Source organism: Cricetulus griseus, chromosome 5 (genome assembly GCF_003668045.3).
Source record: "Cricetulus griseus strain 17A/GY chromosome 5, alternate assembly CriGri-PICRH-1.0, whole genome shotgun sequence".
Taxonomy (NCBI): Eukaryota; Metazoa; Chordata; class Mammalia; order Rodentia; family Cricetidae; genus Cricetulus; species Cricetulus griseus.
In genome coordinates, this window is record NC_048598.1 from 179,098,010 (window position 1) to 179,121,239 (window position 23,230).

General features: G+C 41.2%; 3 gene segments (V, D, J or C); all 3 read right to left on the minus strand.

Moving 5' to 3' along the window:
- Positions 1-2,465: 2,465 nt before the first annotated feature.
- On the minus strand, positions 2,466-2,959 carry LOC113836153. The segment is given in 2 exon segments: positions 2,466-2,794; positions 2,914-2,959. Coding segments are annotated over 2 exon segments (375 nt in total).
- Positions 2,960-10,474: 7,515 nt separating this feature from the next.
- Positions 10,475-10,944, minus strand: LOC113836151. The segment is given in 2 exon segments: positions 10,475-10,788; positions 10,896-10,944. Coding segments are annotated over 2 exon segments (360 nt in total).
- Positions 10,945-16,177: 5,233 nt separating this feature from the next.
- On the minus strand, positions 16,178-16,658 carry LOC113836154. The segment is given in 2 exon segments: positions 16,178-16,515; positions 16,613-16,658. Coding segments are annotated over 2 exon segments (384 nt in total).
- Between the last annotated feature and the right edge of the window lie 6,572 nt (positions 16,659-23,230).

The window sequence follows — 23,230 nt, forward strand, 5'->3', positions numbered from 1 at the left end:
GCCATCTGGGCTGACCTACGCTGGTGTCAGGGAACAGAGAGTGGACCCCTGGTTTTCACCTTCACACTGTGATGTTCAATGAGTTCTGGATGTCTGGATGTCAGTAATCCCACATTCTATAGTCTGTTTTTTCACCACAACTTCTTGACACATAGCTGAGGTCACTATAATAGCATCCCGAGAAGGCTCAGACCTGGTAAAGTACCCAAAAGACAAATATGGTATATATTTACTTGTGTGAGGGTGTTTACTGCTAAGGCTTAGGTAAGCATGCTGTACTCCAGGAATCCACAAATGCTAAGTGTAGAGTAGGAGACTAGGTAGGCAGGAGGTAACTGCCTAGAAAGGGGAAATGGAATGCAGGGTTGGGAATGGGAGGGGTGCAATGGGACAGCAGGGTCACAGGGGAGAGGGGTAGAAGAGGGGAGCGTGAAGGGTTTGTGGGGAGGAAAAGTAAAACTAAGGAAAAAATGAGTGTTCATATGGAAACCAAATGAAATCAAAGCTGCATAAACTCCATACATATATGGAGGCAATCTTAATAGAATTCCATACAACAGGGTGATAGAGCCTCAGCTGAACACCTCTCATAAACAAATGAAGCCTCAAAATCTGGACATTGGTTATATCAAAATGAGTTGGTGGTCAAGGAAGTCCCATAAGCTCCAAATAACCTAGTCTACTGCTAAGTGTACTATTAATTGTTTGCCACACACTGACAATAAGTAACTATTGATGAAGACAGTGCCTACAAAACTCATTGAACATGGGTAGGTTGAGATGTTGTCTAACTAAAGCCTTCCTTCCTACTGAATAGTGTTCACAGACCTAGAAGACATTATGCATGCTTCCAGAGTAGAAAGTTAAATGCCAACCCATTTATAACACTATGATATATCAACTAGTGTGATACTGGTACAAAGCTTGTGGCAAAAAACAACCCTTGTATAATTGCTTTCAAGGACCACTACCTTGAGACGGAAAACATCTGTAACACTGCTCTTATGGCCAAGAACTTGAAAATTATAGGGCAGGGACCTAGGACAAAGCCAAATACTGCTATTCTCCCAAAAGAACAGCAAAATTTACTTACAAACGCATTCTGCTATACTCATAGATTGCTCCTTTACTTGGCTCTCTTCAGAGAAGCTCTCTCCTTCATTAGATGGGCATAAATACAGCGACCCATGAATTACAATGTGCAAAGTTTGAGACACCATGGAACAGTCAGTCAGATGGGAACTCTGTAGAGTAGGAGGAAGAAATAGTGTAAGGACACTTAACTAATGCCATGATTAAGACTAATAAAGTACCAAGAATCCTTTCTACATGAACATTAAGTATTGAATTATCTCAAAAAGTGACAAAGTTCTATATATTTTAATGTTTATATAAGAAAGGCCATCATAAAATTGAACTTGAAAATTAATTTTAATGTAACATGTATAACAAAAAATGGATTTTTATCAAAATTTAGGAAATTCATTTTCATGAATGACCCAAACATTATAAATAAACTTCAATCTTCCATTTTGTTTAATGCCATAGCTTAATATCATACAAATAAACTTCAAGTATGAGAAGAGATTTGCTGTAATATTTTTCAAAACACCAAATTCTTAGTTTTGTATAATATTGTAATTTTTTTCAAAAGAAACACCTAAGTGCAATCTATGGTACAAATTTATATATTGATGTATTTGTCAATAATTTTCACAGAAATATTTCTAAATGCTACACAAAATTTAAAAGAAAATATATCTATGTTTTCACTATTTCACATTTTCTCAATTGTCTGTAAAATGTCCATAATAAATAGAATTTCAAAAGTATCTTAATGTAATTTGTATAACACAAAAGGATTTTTATAAAAAGTTATGAAATTCTTTTGTAAAAATGACACACCTTGTGTAAATAACTCACCATTCTCAAATTTTGTTTAAAGTAATAGCTTGATATCATGCACATAAATTTCAAGTATGGGTCGCAATAATCTTTTTCCAAGTCTAAAATTCTTGGTTTAGAATAAAAGTGTAATACAGTTATAAAAGAGAACAAATAAGTGTGAGGTGTGTGTGTGTGTGTGTGTGTGTGTGTGTGTGTGTGTGTTCAACACCTTAAAATATTGCTCAATAAGTTGCAGAGAAATATGTCTAAATGCAACATAGACTTAAAACATAGCTGTGGTTTTAATATTTCTATTCTTGTCTCTAGGATTTTCCTCTTGCCAAGTAGAGACTTACACCCACATTAGAGTTTCACATAGTTCAGAAATTCTGTGCACTTGCTAATTTCCTACGCAGAGACTTCTGCATTAGATACAGCATTACAAGTTCCAGAGAACTTTCCTGATGGTAATTAGTGTATGGAGAAATAATACACCTGTGTTTTTAACTGGTCATGAGCGCCCCCTGTTGGTGCTGAGAAAATCTGTGAGGAGGTTTGTGTCTGGGCTGTCACTGAAGTCACCTCACTGTGCTTAATTTTGCACAGTAGTAAGTGGCTGTGTCCTCGGGTTTCAGGCTGTTCATTTGCAGGTAGAGGATGCTTTTGGAATTATCTCTGGAGACGGTGAACCGGCCTTTCACCGATGCGCTGTACTCTGCTGAGTAACTATTATCCTTGTTTCTACTCACTGCGATCCACTCCAGCCCCTTCCCTGAAGGCTGGCGGACCCAGTTCATGTAGTAGTCACTGAAGGTGAATCCAGAGGCTGCACAGGAGAGTTTCAGGGAACCCCCAGGCTGTACCAAGCCTCCTCCAGACTCCACCAGCTGCACCTCACACTGGACACCTGCAATAGTAGAGAATTCAGGTCAGGAAAACGTTACACACATCCGCTGTCCCTCTTACACACACCCTCTTTTTACTCAGGCTCCCACACACTCAGCATCTCTTGTTCCCATAAACGACCTTTTAAAATAGATACAAGGAAGATGCAGTTCAGCCACAACTCCATGGTGAGAGGTCTGTGTTCAGTGCTGATCCCTGAATGGGAGACAAGGGAAGTCAGGACTGGGTTCCCCTTCTAGATCTACAGGCTCAGTCTGGGCTGGTTTTCATGAGCAGAGGGAGCCAAATTTGCATTTCTTCCTGCTATATCATAGGGTGCTTGGGTTGAAGCAGTAGATGAGGCAGATACTAGTGCAGAATGCAGACGTTAAATGGATGAGTAACCATGTAAGTTTAGACATTTGTTGGAGCAAGTCAGCATTTTGTGGGGGTGTGTTTATCATCTTTATGCATTAACTCAACTTTAATTATAATACACTTAAAGGAAGCACAGCTTCCATATCTGGGACCACCAAGGTGTCTCCTGCCTGGTGGATGTGTTCAGGTGACCTTCCATCTACCTGAACCCCTTGAAGAGGTGGCACTTCTGTAGAGTTTATACAATAAGTCACAGGAAGAGGAATCTTATTTCAAGATGACATAATGACATGGTACATAAGAAGAAAATGTTGAATTATAATTTTTATCCTGAAGAATTTATTCTCTATGAAAGAAACCATCTTCATGGTGGATTTGGGGCCCTGTGGATTGTGGCACTGTTGTTTCTGTAGTTTCCCAAGGAAAGTAATCAAGGTTCAAAGACATAACTACAGTTTTGTATCCGTTTTGCTGGAACCTTCAGGGAAAACCGTACAACTCCTTAGGGTCTCTTGAAGATTTTCTTTATTTAAAGGGAAAACACATTAAGTGAAAGGAGAAATCCAGAAAGAAGTGAAGAAATGCTCTTCCTTGCCACTCTCTGAAACTGCTCCTCCAATTCCTGACATGTGACATAGGTGGTGACCTTCTCAGCCCCTTGGAAGGGTTGCCTAGGAGTGGCATAATGGAATATATTATTTTTTTCTTTCTAATATTTAACAACTGATACACTGATTTCTGAAATTGCTGTGAACCATTTCACCTTCCTAACAGCAACATTAAGTGTTTGGTTTCTTTGTACCTTCATCTGATTTGACATTTTTTTTCTTTTCTCCTTGGTTTGTAGAGACATGTTTTCTTTGTGTAACAGCCCTGGCTCTACAGGAACTCAATTTGTAGACCAGGCTGGCCCCGAAGTCACAAAGATCTGCCTGCCTCTGCCTTCTGAGTACTTGGATTAAAGGCATGAGTTACCATTGCCCAGTGACATTTGTTTTCTTGATACTAAACATCCTGACGGAGGGCTAGGGGTGCTGCCTGTTATTCAGTATCCCTTCTTGAGTCCACAAACCATTAAGCACAGTGTGGCTTTACAACTAGTGTGAAGAAAATCTTGATGTGCAGGAAACTTCAGGAGGATCAGAAAATCACACATGCCTTCTTTTATCCTACTATAAATGATGAAACTTCTCTCTTTTCTTGTAGATCCATGAGTTACTAAATGAGGGGTGTGTAAAGTAAATGGAATGGTTTTCCAACTTGTTTAAAAATGTACATGAATGTACATTTCAATAATATATTTTCTGAGCTACAGCTGCTCTAACACTAAAAATTGTTCAATGAAAATGCCTGCTTTCTACTGAAAATGAGTTGATAAAGGGAAAACAAGAAATTAATTTTTCTTTACTTGAGGGCAGTATGTTGTCAGCTTTGTTTCTACTCTAGCAACCCCTTCCCTGGAGCATGAAGGACCCAGCTCATCCACTAGTCACTGAATGTAAATCCAGAATCTGCACAGTCCAGTTTAAGGGAAATTTCAGACTGCAACAAGCCTCCCCCTGACCATAGTCAGGTATCCCTTTCTCCTAAGTAAACACTGGCACTTACAATCTCTAATATGAAATTGGTTAAAGGGGTTCATGTCTGACCCAACACATTCCTCATTTGAATACATCTGCATGAAGGACATGACATTCATATTTGTCATATGGAGAGAATGTCTGACAGAGGATCATGCAAAAACACCTGGGATTACCAAGCACCACAACATTTATCCAAAATCAGATTCTCCATTGAGCAAATGTGACCAATAATTAGCTGTGAGAGATGATGCTGTGTCAATGTAGATCCTTGTTCTCTAGAGGTGTGAGATAGAAGGGCAGGAATCTGGGCCTGGGAGTGCAGAAAATATGAAACCAGAGTATAATGCATAATGTCAGAGCATATTCTCAATTAACATGTACATACATTAGCTCAATGGATGAGTTTTGTGAAAAGTAATTAAATAGCACCTTTAACAACTCTCTTAGGGTTTTATTTCTGTACAGAGACACCATGACCTTGATAACCCTTAGAAGACATTTAATTGGTGTTGGCTTATAGTTCCAGAGGTTTTGTCCTTTACCATCATGGTGGGAAACATGGCAGATATGGTGCTGGAGAAGGAGCTAGAGTTCTACATCTGAAGAAACAAGCAGCAGAAAGTGAATATAGAACTCAATGCCCAGTTGTTGTGATAAACTTCCTTCAACATAGCCACACCTACTCTGACATGGCTACAATTCCTAGTAGTGTCTCTCACAATGAGCCAATGGAGACCTTTTTTAATGAAATCACTAAAACCAACTTGTAAGATTTATACTTGTGTGGCAGAACATTAGGATAATGAATGTGACTTACATTCTGAGACTGAAACTTGCTGAACCACACAACGAGAGTGACTAATATGACATAAGACTGCATTCTTACTGTCTACTCAGTCGCTTTTGTTAACTGGCATTTATGAGAATAAAGTAATAACCAATCTTACTTTTCTTGGTTTTCCCATGTAATGAACATTTACAACCTAAGACTATGTAAAGCTCTAATCTAATGTTACATGTTCTTCCATTCTCCTAATACAAGGCTAATACATAGTGTGTTTGTATGTGTGTGGAATAACCATTTGCTGAAAAAAGAACATACAATTTTGAACAAATCTTATAAAATGGATACAAGGTAGAGTAGAAAAATACTGATATTGGTTGATAAAAAGTAAAATTTATAGCAACTCCCTCTCACCTACCTTCATGCTCCCAATTAGCTCATGAGATCCTGCCAATTCCCATGAGATATTTACACACACACACACACACACACACACACACACACACACACACACACACTGAGAGAGAGAGAGACAGAGACAGAGAGAGACAGAGAGACAGAGAGACAGAGACAGAGACACAGAGAGAGAGACAGAGAGAGAAAGAATGAGAGAGAGATAAATATATAGGACAACAAGCTCAGTTTTTTTCAGTGTTTTATGTACATGATTTCAGAGATGAGCACTTCACATTGGAAATTTGAAAATATTCACTCAGTATGAATATGATCATGAGATCACATACACATACGCACATAGCTCAGCTGAGAATGAGAAAAATCAATTAAATAGTAAAAAATACTTGATAGGCATTTATCTAAACAATACTTATCTATGTTCATAGATGTCTAAAGAATTTCCAGTTTGGGATTATTATTGATCCACAGGTTAAATGCACATGGGCATGCCCATCAGGTATCTTAGTATAACCTGTCAGAAACAAGAGATAATAACGGCTGATACACACATAAGGCATTTCATTGGTTTGTCTGTAGACGAGTGTGGTGAGACTGGTGTGCACTCTTCACCAAACAAAACACAGCTTCACCATAAGTTCTCCCAGTCAACCAATAGGCTACAGATGAGAGACAGGAACGTGTGTTCATGAGAGGTCTACACCAACATCTGCATCTATTGCAGGGTCATTCCTAGGAGTCAAGATAAGAAAAGGACTTCACTATGAAGCTGAGAGTGGTTTCTGGGGTGGGGAATTGAGGAGTTAATGGGATGATTGGCTGATCACTATCATCAACATATGTCAACATAAAATGATTAAAGTTACAATACAATGACTAAGATGAAATTATTCACAGTATTTGAGGAAGAAGTCATTGACAAAGAAAGGATGGCAAAGAGAATCTGAGAGAATACTGTGATGTGGTCTTGAGATGAGGAAAACTTTGTCCTGTGTGTGAAAATGAATGGACCTGAGTGAGTGACAACAAGTGAGATAATCCAGGGACAGGAAGACAAACACTGCCTGGCCTGAGACACATGGAGAATGAAAAGACAGAAAGACACAAAATAAATCAGAGGCATGGAGATTTGATCCACAGGCCATCTGCTGTAAACGTGTCTCATGCACTGGTGAAATCCTAAGCATGACTTTAAAACTTGGATCCAATTTCAAAGAATTCATGATAACTGGGATATCTCTGAGTTAAATGACCCTGTAAAGCCTGAATGCAAACACCTGACATGGGAAAGTTCTTCTGACCAAATAACCACGTAACTGACACTCCGTGATATGCCTAAATTCAGTTTTGTTTTCAAATGCCTGATTTCTGTTACAGTAAACAGCTTCAGGAATATTCTCTCTTCGACATACTTTGGAGCCTGTGGTTAAGAACTGTTCAGTCAGGACTCGTTAACCTCCACCTCCTATTTACAGGTTTCATCTGACAGCCACAATAGCTGTTTTGTTGCAATTAAAATAACATTTAATTAAAATACAGCACCTGATTTGTGGTTTTTACACGACTGAATAAAAACCCTACATAATAAAGTTGTTTACATCTTCTCTCCACTCTAGGAAAACAAATTTCTATCCCCTAAAGAAACAGCCAAAAGAAACCTTTATAGTTAGGAATTAAACCTGATCATCCTATTTCAAAATTGCCGAGACTGTTTCTAGTGGGCTTCTGGAAATGCACCTTGACACCTGGCCTGAGGGAGGAGTAAGGCACATGTGGATGTTACGGTCAGAGCGGGCAGGTGGCCCAGACACCTCGTCTGGTGTCCTACACGGCCCTGCCATGCAAAATCAGCCCTGGCACCACAGCTAGCACTGTGAATAGCATTTCCAGCCTGGTGGCTCCATCACGAGTTCAATACTGAAAGCATATCAAGGGGGAATTCACTTTTTAAAAGATGAGCTTTTCAAAATGCTCCATCACAAGCCTGGGCTGCGCAAACCTGCCAGCCCCCATGGATGTACTGAAGAGCTTTTCTAAGGGAACTGTACTTGGGGGGAAGCCCAGACATCGGACTGCTATGGTAGACAGCCCAGGCCAGGATGACCTACGTTCCCAGTTATATGTGTTTCCTCTCATTTTAAAAAAACAGAAAGGAAAATCACAAACATAGAAAAATTCAGTGAAGTCCTTGTTTTGTTCTCCTAATACTCCTGTGAAGTGTGGTTGATGTAACCTGGGTCTCTCTGCTGTGGAAAACTGACTTCCTCCCAGCCTTTGTCAATTGTGAGTGGCTTCATTGCTAAGAGTGGGACTTAGTGTCTACTGCCAATGCTCCATGGTTGTATTTTGTCTGGCTTGTGTGAATGGCATTCTTACTTGATCTAAAGAGTAAATATCTGGAGTCAGATATTGAGGAAAATGCTGAGAAATCAGAGAGAAGAAGGAGCAAGTCAAAGCCCCATTTACCTCCAAGATTCCCAGGAGAAAAGAGAGCAATTTCCTCTTTTCCAGTTTATATCCCTTCCCCACGCAAATCTCACCTCCTCCCCCTGCCCAGCCATCTCACTTCATGTCTGTCCTGTCAGTCCTCCAGACCTCTATGGTTAGCTAGTGGCAAGCTCCATCCTCTGATCTTCAGACAAGCTTTATTTGTCCAACCAAGAAGTCACCACAAGCTTGAGCTTCTCCATGTCTTGTTCACAGTCTCTGTGAGTTCACATGTGCATCTGTTATATTGTGTCCTAGAAACAGTTTCCTTGATGCTGCCCATACCTTGTGGTTCTTGCAATCATTCCAGCCACTCTTCTTCATAGGTTCCTGAGCACTGGCGGGAGGCTTGTGACAAAGACATCCCATTTAGGAATAAGCATGCCAAAGGCTCTCTCTCTCTAGAGGTAGTCAGGTTGTGGATTTAATTTTGCTCTTCTTAAACACAGCAGTGTGTGAAGCTGAGCATTGGGGCAGCTGTCTGACCTCTGCTCACAACTGCAGAGTCATTCCTGTCCCTGAGATATGACCTCATCATAAAATAGCACCTTCAGTTTTCATTAAGTAGAGTCTTGTGGAGTTTTCTACTATACAATGTGGAAATCACATCTGGCATAAAACCACTTTTCATGGACAGGACCAGGTCTGTCCAACCTTCCAGACTCAGCCAATGGAATCTGACATTTCTTGCTCTCCCTGACAGGACTGCGGCTCTCTCCTCCAACCACCATGTTCCTTGTATGTTACTAAATTTCAGTTCTGCATTCCTTTCAGTGACTGGGGCGGTGTTAGTTTGAATTACAAGGTCCCCCAGTGGCTCCTGTTTTGATACTTGGTCCTCAGTTATAGCAACTCTTTGGGCAGTAATAGCAGGTGTGGTCTTGTTGGAGAATGTGAGTGCATGGTAAAAAGCATTGAGGTTCTACAGTTACATGGTATTTTCAGTGTGCCTCTCTGCTGCCTGCTTGAGGATCAAGTTGTTAGCCCTCAGCTGCTGCTCCTGTCACTATGCCTTTGGTTTACATATCTTGGATACTAATGCTTGGAAACTGTAACAGCAATTAAATGATTTCTTTGTAAGCTGTATTTGTCATGGTGTTTTGTCAAAGCAATAAAAAATTAGGTAAGACAGACATTCTTAACCTTTTGAACACTGTGGGGATCAACTCAGAGAACAAAGCTGGAATTTCGGTGGCTCTTAGAGAAATGAGCTGTCTCTGTCACTACTCAGGTGTCACCCATAGACCCACCATGATCCCTGTTAGATTTAGATAAAATGGCCAATTGTGTGTGAGAGATTTTCTAGGTGAGCAGATCTAGCTTCTCATGAACATTATCATGTGAGGAGATACATATGTTCAATACTTTCCTGGTGATGCAATTCCACTTAGGGCTCTGTGGAAGACAATAACTCATGCTGAACACGCCATTTCCACACAGACACAGACTTTACCAAAGGAATCAGTCTGTACAAATTCCATGATGAACAGAGAGAGAAGTCATAAAAACTAAATTAGCCACAAAAAGAGGATGTCAGATGTGAACCTGATGTTTACAGTCAGCAGGGGGAGGAGGGAGGTTTGAGTCTTGGGAGTGATTGTGGTTCAGTATCTGGGTCCACTTTCCTCTTGATTTTCCCTTAAATATAGAAGCAACTCTAATAAAGAAATGTGATAAACGATCTCACTGAACTTGAGAAAAAAGACACCAGAACACCCATGAACTTCCTCCTGTGACATCAGTGATATACTGGAGATGTTTTTACCCTCATCGGTGTCACTTTGCATTTTGTTCATCGGAGACTCTGCCTCCTATTCTTAAATAACAGCAGAAACACAGGAAATGTATTGAGGACAATAGTCACCCACTGCAAAAATATTAAGAGAGACTTTCTGGGAACGGTAAGATGAAAGGAGCTTAAGCTGCAGATAAGAGTAGATAGTTATGTCTTTAAAATCTCCTGGGACGGATGTGTGTTCGGTGTGTGCTGTGCGCCCCCTGGTGGCCGTGAGCGGCCTCACACTGAGGTTTTTGTCTGGGTTCACACTGAGATCACTCACTGTGTCTTAGCACAGTAATAAGTGGCGGTGTCCTCAGACTTCACACTGTTCATTTGCAGGTACAGAGTGTTCTTGGCATTGTCTCTGGAGATGGTGAACCGGCCCTTCACGGATGGTGCATAGTTTGTGGTACTGCCATCTTTATTAATATTTCCAACCCACTCCAGCCCCTTGCCAGGAGCCTGGTGGACCCAGCTCATCCAGTAGTCACTGAAGGTGAATCCAGAGGCTGCACAGGAGAGTTTCAGGGACCCTCCAGGCTTCACCAGGCCACCCCCAGACTCCACCAGCTGCACCTCACACTGGACACCTGCAAACACAGAAAAAATCCTGATCAAGAAATCATCACACATGTCCATTGTCCCTCAGATTAATGTCCAGTCACACAGTCAGCATCTACTGCTCTCCATAAATTACCTTTTAAAAGAGCAACAAGGAAAATGCAACTCAGCCCCAACTCCATGCTGATCCCTGAGTGAAGTCTTGGGATCCACAGCTGAGCTCCTCTGCCTGAGCTGTAAGGTCAGGGCTGGGCTGATTTTCATGAGCAGAGACAGGGCTCATTTGCATGTCTTCCTGCTTTATAGCAAGCTCTGTCGTGGAGTCCGGAGGTGTCAGGTCCTGGGTTATTTGTTAATGTTCTGGAGGAATCTGATAATGAAGTTAATGTTGGGGAAATATTAAATTAAATCATTTTCGAATCATCTCCTATTATCCCTTTTTCTATAAAGACTCATTTTCATGTTCATTTCAACTCCCTTCACCACTTCTGGGATTAAAAGAGAAGTGCTCATTTTTTATGAAGTCAGCACTATTGTGTTGATCTCTTCCCTGATGAACATAAAACTTCTAATATAGCTATAGCTTTGTGTAAAGCTGTTTCCTGAGCTTGGAAATTCCCTTTCTGTATGTAGGTCATGTGACATGCCTGAATTCCAGTGTTCAGCTAATCACATGTAAAAGCCTTTTCCAGATACTGTGTGTATTTCATGTGTTATTTTCTAATTCAGTTTTCCTTTGCTGCATGATTACTTATTTGACCCTAGAAATAGGGAATTCCTGAGAAGCTGAACTTCAAGGCAGAGCTCAGCATTTGACTCTGTGTCTGCAGGTGGCCCTGTGAGAGGAGCAGACTGTGGCAAATGAAGTTCAGGAGTCAGGCCACCAAGAGGTGAATACATGGGGGAGTGAATATGTGATAGGAAAAACCTGGAGTCCACAGACTCCAGAAAGTCTTTTGCCTTTGCTGTTCTGTTTCTTTTTTGCTGCTGCTATCTTTCTCTGTTACCTGGCATGATGTGATTGGGTCTGGGGAGATCCCCACTGCCTGTAATATAGTGTGTTCTCATGTGGAAACATCCCATTCTACTGGACATTTTTACCTGTGCATTATTGTTAAGATAATTTCATCATAACACACACTGTCTAATTGATAATAATAATAAAGTTAGTTTAAATCGACTAATGATGTTGAAAATTAATACAAGGGGGCTTCATATAGGGAGGGCCTATGAGTTTCACCTCCACAGCTGCATAAATTGTAGTTCTCGTTAATGAATAGGGAAAATAATTGAGTCCCTGGAAGCCAGGCTCTCTCAAATTCTTTCAAACTTATTATTGAAAGATGCATTCACAGGTCTCTGTAAAAGATATTGGAATCCAAGTTAGGAATACTTATATTAGGAGATGCTATGAATTCACTCTTTCGTTTAAAGCCTTCTCAACAGAAGGAAATCCTGCCTGGTGCTGGAAACCTAGTCAGATGCCCAGGGTTTCTCACATCATAGATGGTGGAGGAAAACATTCAACTGCCACTAACTAGCATGATTTCTAACTACACTCCAACTCTTTGTCTTCAAACTCACAAATATGTGTTGTTATCTCCACTCATCAAGAAAACTTGTCTTGGCAAAAGTTGGAGGCCATTACAGAAAACCACAGCAGATAAAATGCAGAGTTGTTAAGCCCAATCCTCACCTGATACATCTACAACCCATCTCCTACATCATAGGCTTAGGGATTGTTGTAGAAGAGGAAGTAGAAAGAGTGTGTGCACCTTAGGAAGGGTAAGCCTGCTCTGAAATTATGTCTCTTATACATATTAGAGAAGATGTGTCCATCTAGTCCACCTGACAAGGCTCTTGAAACATGAGTCAAACAAGAATGAAAACAGCAGACACACTAACATGGAAAGAGGAGAGTTTACCAGGCCTCAGCTCTACTCAAAATTTTATAGGCACTAAGGAGCCCAGAGCAGGAGAAAGAGTCTTCAAGAGAATAGAGTTTACCTCTAGGTTTTCCAATACCATAAAACCCTGAAAACTTATTACATAAACTGTAGTTGAATTTCATTATTTAGAAATACAGAAATCACACACACAGACACACAGAGAGAGAGAGAGACAGAGAGAGAGAGAGAGAGGGAGGGAGATCAATATTAATAATTTTAAAAAGAATGAATTTGAAAGAAAACAGCAATCTCCAAAGGAAGGTTGGTAGGGAGAAAATGGAATAGGAAAATGAAGTATATTATAACCTAAAAAGTATTCATATTAAGTGACAATAAAAACCAAACTCCTTGTTTCCTGAGTTTCTTTAATTGTCAGATAGACATAAACATAGTAGAAAATGCATGAGTGATTGCCTACTAGGTAAAAAATTCACACCAGGAATATTCCCTGTCCTGGAACATGCATTAAACCCTAGAATTCTGGGGTGGTTCATTAGGATCAAGAACTATAAAAACTCCTTGTATTTGTAACATTAGTGAGGCAAGCCTGGGACTCATGATGCTGGTTTCCCACAAAATATAATAAAAAATACTTTTAGAGGTGATTTCACAACACATATTACAGGAAGAGATAATTGCCGGCACAGGAAACAAATCTTCTGCATGCTCTGCACTTGGTTCATGCGCTGTCTTCCAATGTGTGCTCTACAGACTTTGGCAGACTTGGAACCTTCTTCAACCCTCAGCCGCTAGGGAGCCAGGGACACAGTTCTCATCAGGTTGCTTCCTTTGGATCTTCTGTTTGTGCCTCCTCTCTGCTGTTCATCTTCCTGCCCAGTCATGATCAGTACATGACTGTCTGCCTGTGTTTTTATGCAAGTTTTCAGTCACTTGAAATTTTGAGAAGATATGAAAATATTAAATTCAGTGTGTGTGACATTTGCCTTGCAATGCATGAGCTGCAATGTCATCCAGCCATTAATAGTTGAGTCAGGAAAGAAAGTGAATACCTTAAGAGAGAGAAATCACCATTAATCTCAGGAGTCACCATAGGAAGCCAAAATTTTACAAAGCCACCAGTGGAGCTGATTCCTGACCCCTAATAAAATGTTCTGGAAATGAATCTGAACACCAGGACAGATCAGGTACATACACCTGGGACATCACACCGGACTGAAGGACTCTCATTCTTTAAATACAAGAAAGGACCATGCTGAAGCTGATCCTGGCTGAGTTCTAGAGTGTTGTGAAGAGATGAAGGTAGCCTGTGCATCAGGATATCACATGAAACATTTTCAGAACTCTTGTGTGAGTCAGAAAACCATTTATTAGGCTATGTATTATCAATTTGACTTAAAACCTTTCATTTTAGAAAAAAATATGCACTGAACAATGAGACATGGAATCCTAAATGCAGTGAGGGACTCACTGTGATTATCCCCAGCTTTTTTTCTCTCCTTCCCCTGAGCTGAGGGCTGCACAGGGCAGTGTATCACACCTGGGCACAGGTCATCCACAGCAGAGCTACGTGGAATCAACACTGTGACTGGAGCATCCAGGCCTGAGATCCCAGATCACAGTCAAATATTCCAGCTGAGAAAACCCCTCCCTCAGGGGACAGAAGTTACAGAGAGAATTACAGATGTTGCTGCTGCTGGCTGTGATGACGATGACTGGGTGTCTGAAACCTCATGTGTGAAAATGTGTGGCCTTCTAACATGTATGTCCAATGGGTGTTGACCTTCCTATAAGGTTTCCATGTGTGAACTAAAACACACATGGGCAATATTAATTAACGAATAATTTTTAGTCTACTAAGTTGGAGTCTTGTCACAGTAACTACATCGCGTGTATCACGTGGTGTCTGCAGTTATTTGAGGTCAGGACAGGAAACCTTAGGATCCCTGAGGACTTCCTGATTCTCCAGATGTTTCTCTCATCTATTACATTTTCTTTCCCAGTGAAAGTTGGGTCTACAGCGCCCCCTGCTGGTTGAGGTTGTTTCTGGGCACTCAGGGAACCTGCTCACTGTGTCTGCTGCAGTGTAAGGCAGGGCTGTGTCTTCAGTGGGAGCAGAGCTCAGCTTCAGGGAGAACTGATCCTTGAATGCATCCCTGACACACTGTGACAGCTGCAAAGTTTCTCCAGTCATTGTCCTCCATTCTCTCACGTCATGCAGGCTCTTCCTGAAGGGGAACACCCAGGAAGAGGATCTCAACTCTAGAGACACAGGTGTTTTGTTTGTGACCCATTGATTCATCCAGGACCCTGGAAGTAATCCAGATAGTAAGACTGTTGAAAGGAGCCTCATGGTTTCCTTTTGTTCCTAGTTAAAACAAGGTATCAAATGGTCACAAGTGCCCTGGAACCAGCTGTGTCCTGAGACTACCCTTGACCTGCTAATCTTACTTGTCTACACTTCCGGGGTGCTCAGTATGTGAGCTTCATTCCAATGAGCCAGATGATTATAGGAAATAACATTTTCTTTATTTTAACTTGTAATTCATTTTGAGTTTTGAGTGGCTGTTTTCTTTCATGTATTTATCCATATGTTTTCATTTGCAAGTAAATATGAGAATTTCCTCAAGATCAAAATATTTTTTCCAAAATATTTACCCAATACTGGTAGAAGCATACACTCTCATTATTACCAACATGGACACTTATGGGTCAGTGTTGTCAACTTAAAACTGCTCAATCTCTGAGTCTTGGAGATAGATTGAGCATGAAACTTCTGAATATAGTGAGAATGGATTCATAACCAAAGGCAACCAGATCAGGATCTGAGTCTCCACAGTAGAAGCTCACAGGAAGTACTCTGCCCAGACCACACAGCAGCCATCCCTTAGCTCCAGGTGAGCGGCTGAGCTCTGAGTTACTGCAGAGAGGTCAGAACTAGAATATTCTAATTCAACATAGAAGCAGAAGACACCATGTTGAATGGAGTAATGAAAGTAATTTAATGAAGATTTCAATGTTATCACTTCTTAGCCTTATATAAACAGCTGTGCAGAAGAGGAGAGGGTGTTGGGCAACTCAGATGCTTACTGTGACTGAGCCTGTCTCAACTTCCTCTTGGTTCGCTCTGAATTACTAACACTGTTCCAGACGAGGGTCTGCCCTAACCTCAGTATGAGGGAAAAGTCCATGTGAGTCTCCAGAGATTCCCCAACACCTGACCACGGAGAATCACTCTTCTCTCATAGACTTTCGGTATTTTGTGCAGGGAGGACTAGATGGCATATTTGTTTTAATAATGTTCGTCAAAACAGAAGTCATAATTTTAGAAGCTCTGATCAATTCCTGAGTCTATAATTATTAAAAGGATCCCCCAATAATACAGTAAATTGAGAGGATACCCAGATAAAACAGAAAAAAAATAAATCAATTATGTCTGAACCTGGGCTTAATGTGTGCTGAGCGCCCCCTGCTGGTCATGGGAACCCGGCAGGGAGGTTTTTGTCTGGGCTCACAGTGAAAACTCCTCACTGTGTTGCTTTGTACAGTAATAAGTGGCCATGTCCTCAGTTCTCAGGTTGTTCATTTGCAGGTAGACCATGCTTTGGGAATCATCTCTGGAGATGGTGAATCTGCCTTTCACCGAATCCGGGTAATAGGTTGCATAATTATTAGGTTTAGTTCTTATGCGAGCAACCCACTCCATCCCCTTCCCTGGAGCCTGGCAGACCCAGTTCATGGCAGCATTACTGAAGGTGAATTCAGAAGCCACACAGGAGAGTTTCAGTGACCCTGCAGGCTTCACCAATCCTCCACCAGACTCAACCAGCTTCACCTCACAGTGGACACCTGCAAACAGAGAGGAGCCTGATGAAGAAACTGTCACAAATTCTACTGTCTCTCTCACTCATGTCTCCTCACACACTCAGTATCCCGTGTTATATACCTTTTAAAAGAGCAACAAAGAAAACCCAGTGCAGCACCAACCCCATGTTGATTGTCGTGTTTTCAGTGCTGTTCACTGAATGGGAAGACAGGGCTAGAGTCCTCTGCCTGACCTGCGGGGTCAGGGCAGGGATGGTTTTTATGAGCAGAGGGAGGTCATATTTGCATATATTCTTTCTATATCTCATGCTCTGTTGTGTGAGCCCTTGGGGCAGCAGTTAATGGTGTAAATACCTGAGAGAAAATGAAGCAACAGTGTAAGCATGATTTCACTAAAATGTTATTCATATTGTATTTGTAATAAAACTTCATGAGCGTTAATTTATTTTCATTGTGCTTTCTGTGTAATGTCTGTTAGGAAAGGCAGTGCAGAGTGCATGTGCCTCAGGAAGGAGAGGAGTCTGTTACCTGGTCTCTAGTGACATGATTGTGTGACCTCCCAACTCTCCAGTTAACCTGAGAAAGTAGAACTTCCTTGGTGGCTGTGCGATCAGTCCAGGCTCAAGAGGACCCTTGGAATAGCCACCCCTTATTAGAAGAGATATTGGGTCCCAATTGTCCAATGGAGTAATTAAATGTACTGTTAGAGAAACTGTGCTTCCTATGGCTAAGAGGGTTGGTGGATTATGGCATTTTCATTTTTGTGGCAGTACCAGGGAAAGGGACCTCATTAAAGTAACTAAGTGTAGTGAACTGGTGATCTGAAGTCATTTATGATCTGGCCCTTAAGTGATCAAACCTTTTCTCTTTTGGATTTCATATACTTAACAGGGTTATATGTAGGTAAGTGAAAGGAGGAAACTCTGGGTCGATGCAGTAACCTCTCTTGCTGTCCCTTGTTGGCACCTGCTCATCAGGGCCTCTCGTGTCTGAGAGGCCAGAATCACCTGCTGACCTGCATTTCCTTTGAGTGTGGATATGGACTTCTGTCTGCTGCCTGGCTCCCCTGGAGCTCCCTGCCCCTGTGCATAGTAGGTGTTGCCCTGTCAGTGACTTTCTTCTAACAGGAACAGCTGGAAAATTCTCCAGGGATGATTATGACAGATGTGTAACAGGGTGGAAGGGAACCATGTGCACATAAAGCAGGTGTAGATTGGCCTCATCATGTCTCTTCGGAGTAGAAGGGATTCGGATACATCTATTTAATAACCCCAGGAATGACTGTATAAAACAAAATGATCATTTTCACTTCAGCTAACAGAGAAGTGATAAGAGCAAAGCCTTGGGGGAATTTTCAGTTGATGTTACCCCAGCTGATTTCAGGGTCCTGGTGCCCAGGTGTTCTATAGAGAGAACCTTGTTCTCAGCCCAGACCCCTGATGATCTAGAACTGTGCTTTGTATACAGTGATGACTTGAATCAAATGAGGCTCCTGATGAACTAAGGGCTGACAAATCCTTGGCAAGCAATTTGTTTCCTGAATGTTTGTGTCTCAAATCCCAACAAAGCAAATAGTTTTTTCCAGTCCCATGGACTTCTATGTATTTTATTTTATTTTTCTCTGTTTTTTAAATTGCCATATGATGTATTTTGATCCTTCCCACCCATGTCCCACAATGCTGTGCCCTCCCAGCCCCTCCTCACTTCCTCTGTCCCTCCCTCCTGGTTCTTCCTGTCTATTCTTCCTCCTCACTGTTCCTGCTGTAGACTCCAAGGTTCTGGGGATGGTGATTCTGGACTTAAGAAGAAACACTCTTCAGACTTAGTACCTGGTAATTGGTCTTTTGTGCTAACTGGGTCTATAAGGAGGCTTCTGTGTGGACAGGAGTGGTGGCAGGAGCAGAAATCTGAAAGTTCACATCTTCTATGTAAACACAAAGCAGAGAGCCAATCTGTGGAGGGGTTTATGTAAGAGCTCACATGGAGGTCCCCTTTCTGTGACTCTAGCTCAGTAAAACACAGGAGTGTCCTCAAATCTTGAATGTTTATTGGAGGTAGACAGTGTTGTTGGGATTGTCTCAGGAATCAGTGAGTATATCCTTCAGAGTCTGGTTGTTGATTCCTTTCTTAAGATATTCTTTATCTATTTTGTTGTTGTTGTTGTTCCTGGAGAGGCAAAGACAGGTGTAGATTTGGCTAGGAGGAGATGCATGAAATTCCTAGGAAGAATAGGTGGAGAGTACTCAGTGATCAGAATTCATTGTACAATTTTTTTTGAAAAAGTCAATGTCAGTGAAAACAGAATACTATTAACAAGAAAATATGAACCCATAAATAGTTTGACAAAGAATCCTTACTGTGTTTGATAATGGAAACATCACATGTCAACAACAGCAGGTACAGGTCAACAGTAGACTCAAGAAAGGAAACCACAGAGGATACAGTGTCTCTTCCACACCAACCTCATCTCTCTGCTGGGGATTTTGGCTCCGTTGCGCCCCCTGGTGGTCTGAGCTCCCTGCACGATGGTATGTCGTGGCTACACTGAAGTTGCGCTGTCTCCCTTGAGCAGTAACTTATCCCTGCAACTTCAGTGCTGAAGGAGCTTACTGCAGGGAGAAAGGCCTAGTGTTTGTCTGGAGATGCTGACCAGAGGTTTCAGTGACTGATTTTAAGTTGTCTCTGTACTATCATCATTGCCCCTTATTCTTGGACAGGGCATGTGTTAGTTGAGCTTCTCAGAAACTGAACATTTTCATGGAAGATGGATGGATTTTGAATATGCTCCCCAATAGGACAATCCAATAACACTATTGAGGACTATGTGTGCATGTGTCTTTAAACGTCTGAAGAATAGCTACTATATTAAAACAAATGTACATACTACATAAATTCAGGCTATTAATACACCTTTCTTTCTAATATCAGGTCATGAATCAGATGCACCTAATGTTGCTGGATATAAGGAGCTGGGAACCCTGTGGTGCACGTCTCCTCATCTGTCACTGCTCAGGATCAATGTGATGAGGTCTTGAGATCTGTCAGATTAGATCTATTCATTATAGAGGAACATTCATCCCTACAATTCAGGGTGCTGGATGGGTTTATCCTGGTATTCCACTATCTCTGTTTATAAACCTGCATTTCATACTCCAGTACATGGGATGCTGATGGCTATCATAGGTTTCAGTGGACAAGAGTGCATGCCAACTTAAGTAGTATTGAGACAGGTCTTCTTACAATTCACAAAATTCTGGGACATGTGAGAATATAAACAGATATATTAGCTTAACCTCTTGAATTAAAGTCATATTAGGATTAGAATATGTGCAGATCCAGTGCAATAAATGTAAAAGTGAGCAGGAGGTTTCCAGGAACACATCACACATTGATTTCTAGCTTTTTTTCTGTTCTTCCTCCTTCATACCAACACCTGTGTGTACAGAGCTCTTCCATCCCAGTGAGAATCCAGTCACCACATCCAAGTTCAGTAAAGTGAATCACACTTCAAGAGTTCAAGGGTCACCTGAATCTCCTTGTGGTCAACCATATGTGTGATGCTGAGGAGTTGCATGACCATCCTACGCCCATCAGACACTGGCACAGAGCTTTGGAGGCTGCTGTCCATTCAACACCTGTGACCAGAAGGAATGTGCTCAACTCTGGTGTCAGCTGGGAACTCCTAGGACACTTTTCCCAAAACGTGGCCAGTGTCCTGGAGCTCAGATACCCTTGTGATTTACTGATAATTCTTTCATGAACTATTGTCCTATCCAGCAGCTGTATGAATCCATTCTGGATACTGGTAACCACACTATGAATTTTATTTAATTAATAACCCCTCCAGTGTTGCAGCATGGAGATTGCACATGTCAGCTACATCATGGTCTCTGAATGTACTGAGACTGGCAATGAAATCCACAGGTTTGGTGAAATCTCCTCAATGTACAACATCTATACCTGCTTCTGTTGCCCTGTACTTTTTAAAGAATTGAAGGATCCACAATGCCTATTGCTGGTTCTGAGAAGAGGCTTGGTTGAGTTCTCACACACAGATTACAGTACCCCTCCTTCTACAGTTCCTGGGCCCTTCCTACCAATCCCATTAAGATCCACTCCCTTTTTGTTTCTCATTAGAAATTAAGAGACTTCTCAAAGTAAAAATATTAACAAAGCAAAACAAATAAACAAACAAAAAACAACGCACTGAAAGTGGACAAAGCAAATCAAAAAAGTTAATAGAAGAGAATCCGAAGAAACTTAGACCAACTCATTCACACACTCATGAGTCCCGTGAAGATAGATGGTAACAAATACAGAAACATAAGATGGACATTTTGTAGAAAGAAGGGCCTTGAATGCCACAGCTATACATGAGATTTCTACATAAAATCCCACCCCTCGGAGCTCAGAGCACCTCACCGAATATTTGACTGGAAGAATGTAAGAGACACAGTAGACAGAGGACATCAGGAAAGACACTCTAAATCATCTGAGGAGAGTCCATATAAACTCAAAGAGACTGAATCAGCAAACTGCTTTAAAGTCAACATAGTTTTGAGCAGTCTCTAACAGAATTTTCCAAGGGATTCATGCTTGCCACAAAATACTCAGCACATAACTTTCCTCCATTTGAAGTACATGGCATTAATAATTTTAAGGGGAACGAACATGCAAAATTAATTTTTTGAGTCAAAGTGTCATCTTACTAAATCAAACCTGTGAGATCTCAAAATACCACAGGTGTCTCTGTGCTGGTCCATATTCAGCCATTTATGCACAATTAAATGCTCTGTAGAATAAGGTGACCTCTATGTATCCAGTGGGCTATGAGAGAGAACTCTGTGTCAGTGTAGGCCAATGTTCTTTAAAGGAAGGCTTGAGAATGTAGGTCAGCAGACTAGGATTAGGAAGGCAGTAAATTAAAGAATTATGTATAATCTTAAACCTATTCTCACATAATATATATATATATATATATGTGTGTGTGTGTGTGTGTGTATGTGTGTGTGTATACATATACATATATGCTGTGTTGATAAATGAGTTTACTAAAGGAAATTCAATAATAATTTTGATCAAACTGAAAGATTTACACTTATGTGACTGTGCATTTTGATATGAATATCTCTTATATTCATTGAGACCAGAACTTCTGCTGGAGGGCCAAGTCTGAGATGAAAAACAAACAGATCACTTAAGACTTAAGACTATGAGAGGAGTCTCGGTGTGGTCTGATGTTATTTCTGTAGTTTTGAATGGTAAAAGTCATATTATATTGTATTCAAAGCTACTCCATCAAAACTTCCAGTCTCTCAGAATCAAGATACATTTTGTCACTGTGCAGTATCAGAGTTTTATTTTGTGCATTGATTTAATAAGGAGAAAATATTCCATTGGGGTTGGTCACTGTCAGGATAGTGTGGGGACACCTTGTATTACAGTGGTGAACTCAATTCATGTCACTTTATTCACAGTTGTAATTTTGAAAATTACACATAGAACCCATACGACCAGAGGGATGAGGCTCACAAAGAGACATTAGGAATGATTATTTCTGAGCAAGTCGCCAGGCTGATCCTCTTTGTCATCTCAGTCCCAGGGCAGCTTCCTGTTCCTCCAGGGTTTCTGACACACTCAGGATGTGGTTGCAACACTGTGTGTTGCACAGTAATAGACTGCAGAGTCCTCAGATGTCAGGCTGCTGAGCTCTATGAAGACTCTGCTGGATATTTTTGTTGAAATTACTGTGGCCTTTCCCTGGAACTTTGGATTGTACTTAGTTTCACCATTATAAGGAAAAACATATCCAATCCACTCCATGCTCTGTCCAGGCCTCTGCTTCACCCAGTGTATATAGTAGTTTGAGAAGATGTGTACTGAAACCTTGCAGGACAGCTTCACTGAGGCTCCAGGCCTCACCAGCTCAGCCCCAGACTGCTGCAACTCATCCTGGGAGTGGACACCTGTGGAGAGAAAGGCAGAGTGGATGTCACTGTCACCTGAGAACATGGCCCCTCTTCAAGTCTGGAACTTGGAGCCATTACCTGTAGCTGCTGTCACCAGGAAGAGGATGATCCAGCTCCATCCCATGGTGAGGACCTGTGTGCTCAGTGACTGTGGAGAGGACACTGATCATGTGTTGTTGGTGGTGTGGACATCCCTGTATTTACCACATAGACTCACATGATTTGCTTATTCATGAGCAGGGTGCTTCTTAGATAAGAACCTAGTCCAGCTGGAGAGGAAGGAGGTGGAGGACACCTGGGTCAGTCAGCAGGATGCTGAGGTCCAAATCCTCATCCTGTCTGTGGAAGCAGCCATTCCTGAGACCTGTGCAGACCCTGTGGATATGTCTTGAACTAAACCCTATACTTAGAAATAGAATGCCAACATCACATACTTAGTATTCTTGGTTAAAAATATTGGTTTCAGATGGGTTTAATAATTGTGATTAGATATTTCAAAAGCTCCTCATTTGGGAGAATTTGTGTTATTCTCTGATGAACTAACAATATTTGGTTTTCCAGCTTGTTAACACTGTGTGTTTCCTTTGTGTGTGTGTGTGTGTGTGTGTGTGTGTGTGTGTGTGTGTGTGTGTGTATCTGTCAGTCTGTCTGTCTGTCTGTGTATGTATGGTGTTTTATCCTTTTCTTTTCTGTCTGTGTGCTGACTTTTTATAGAAACATTGTAAAGTTGAGTGGTAAGGAGGCATTAAAGATCAGGGAGGAATTGGGTA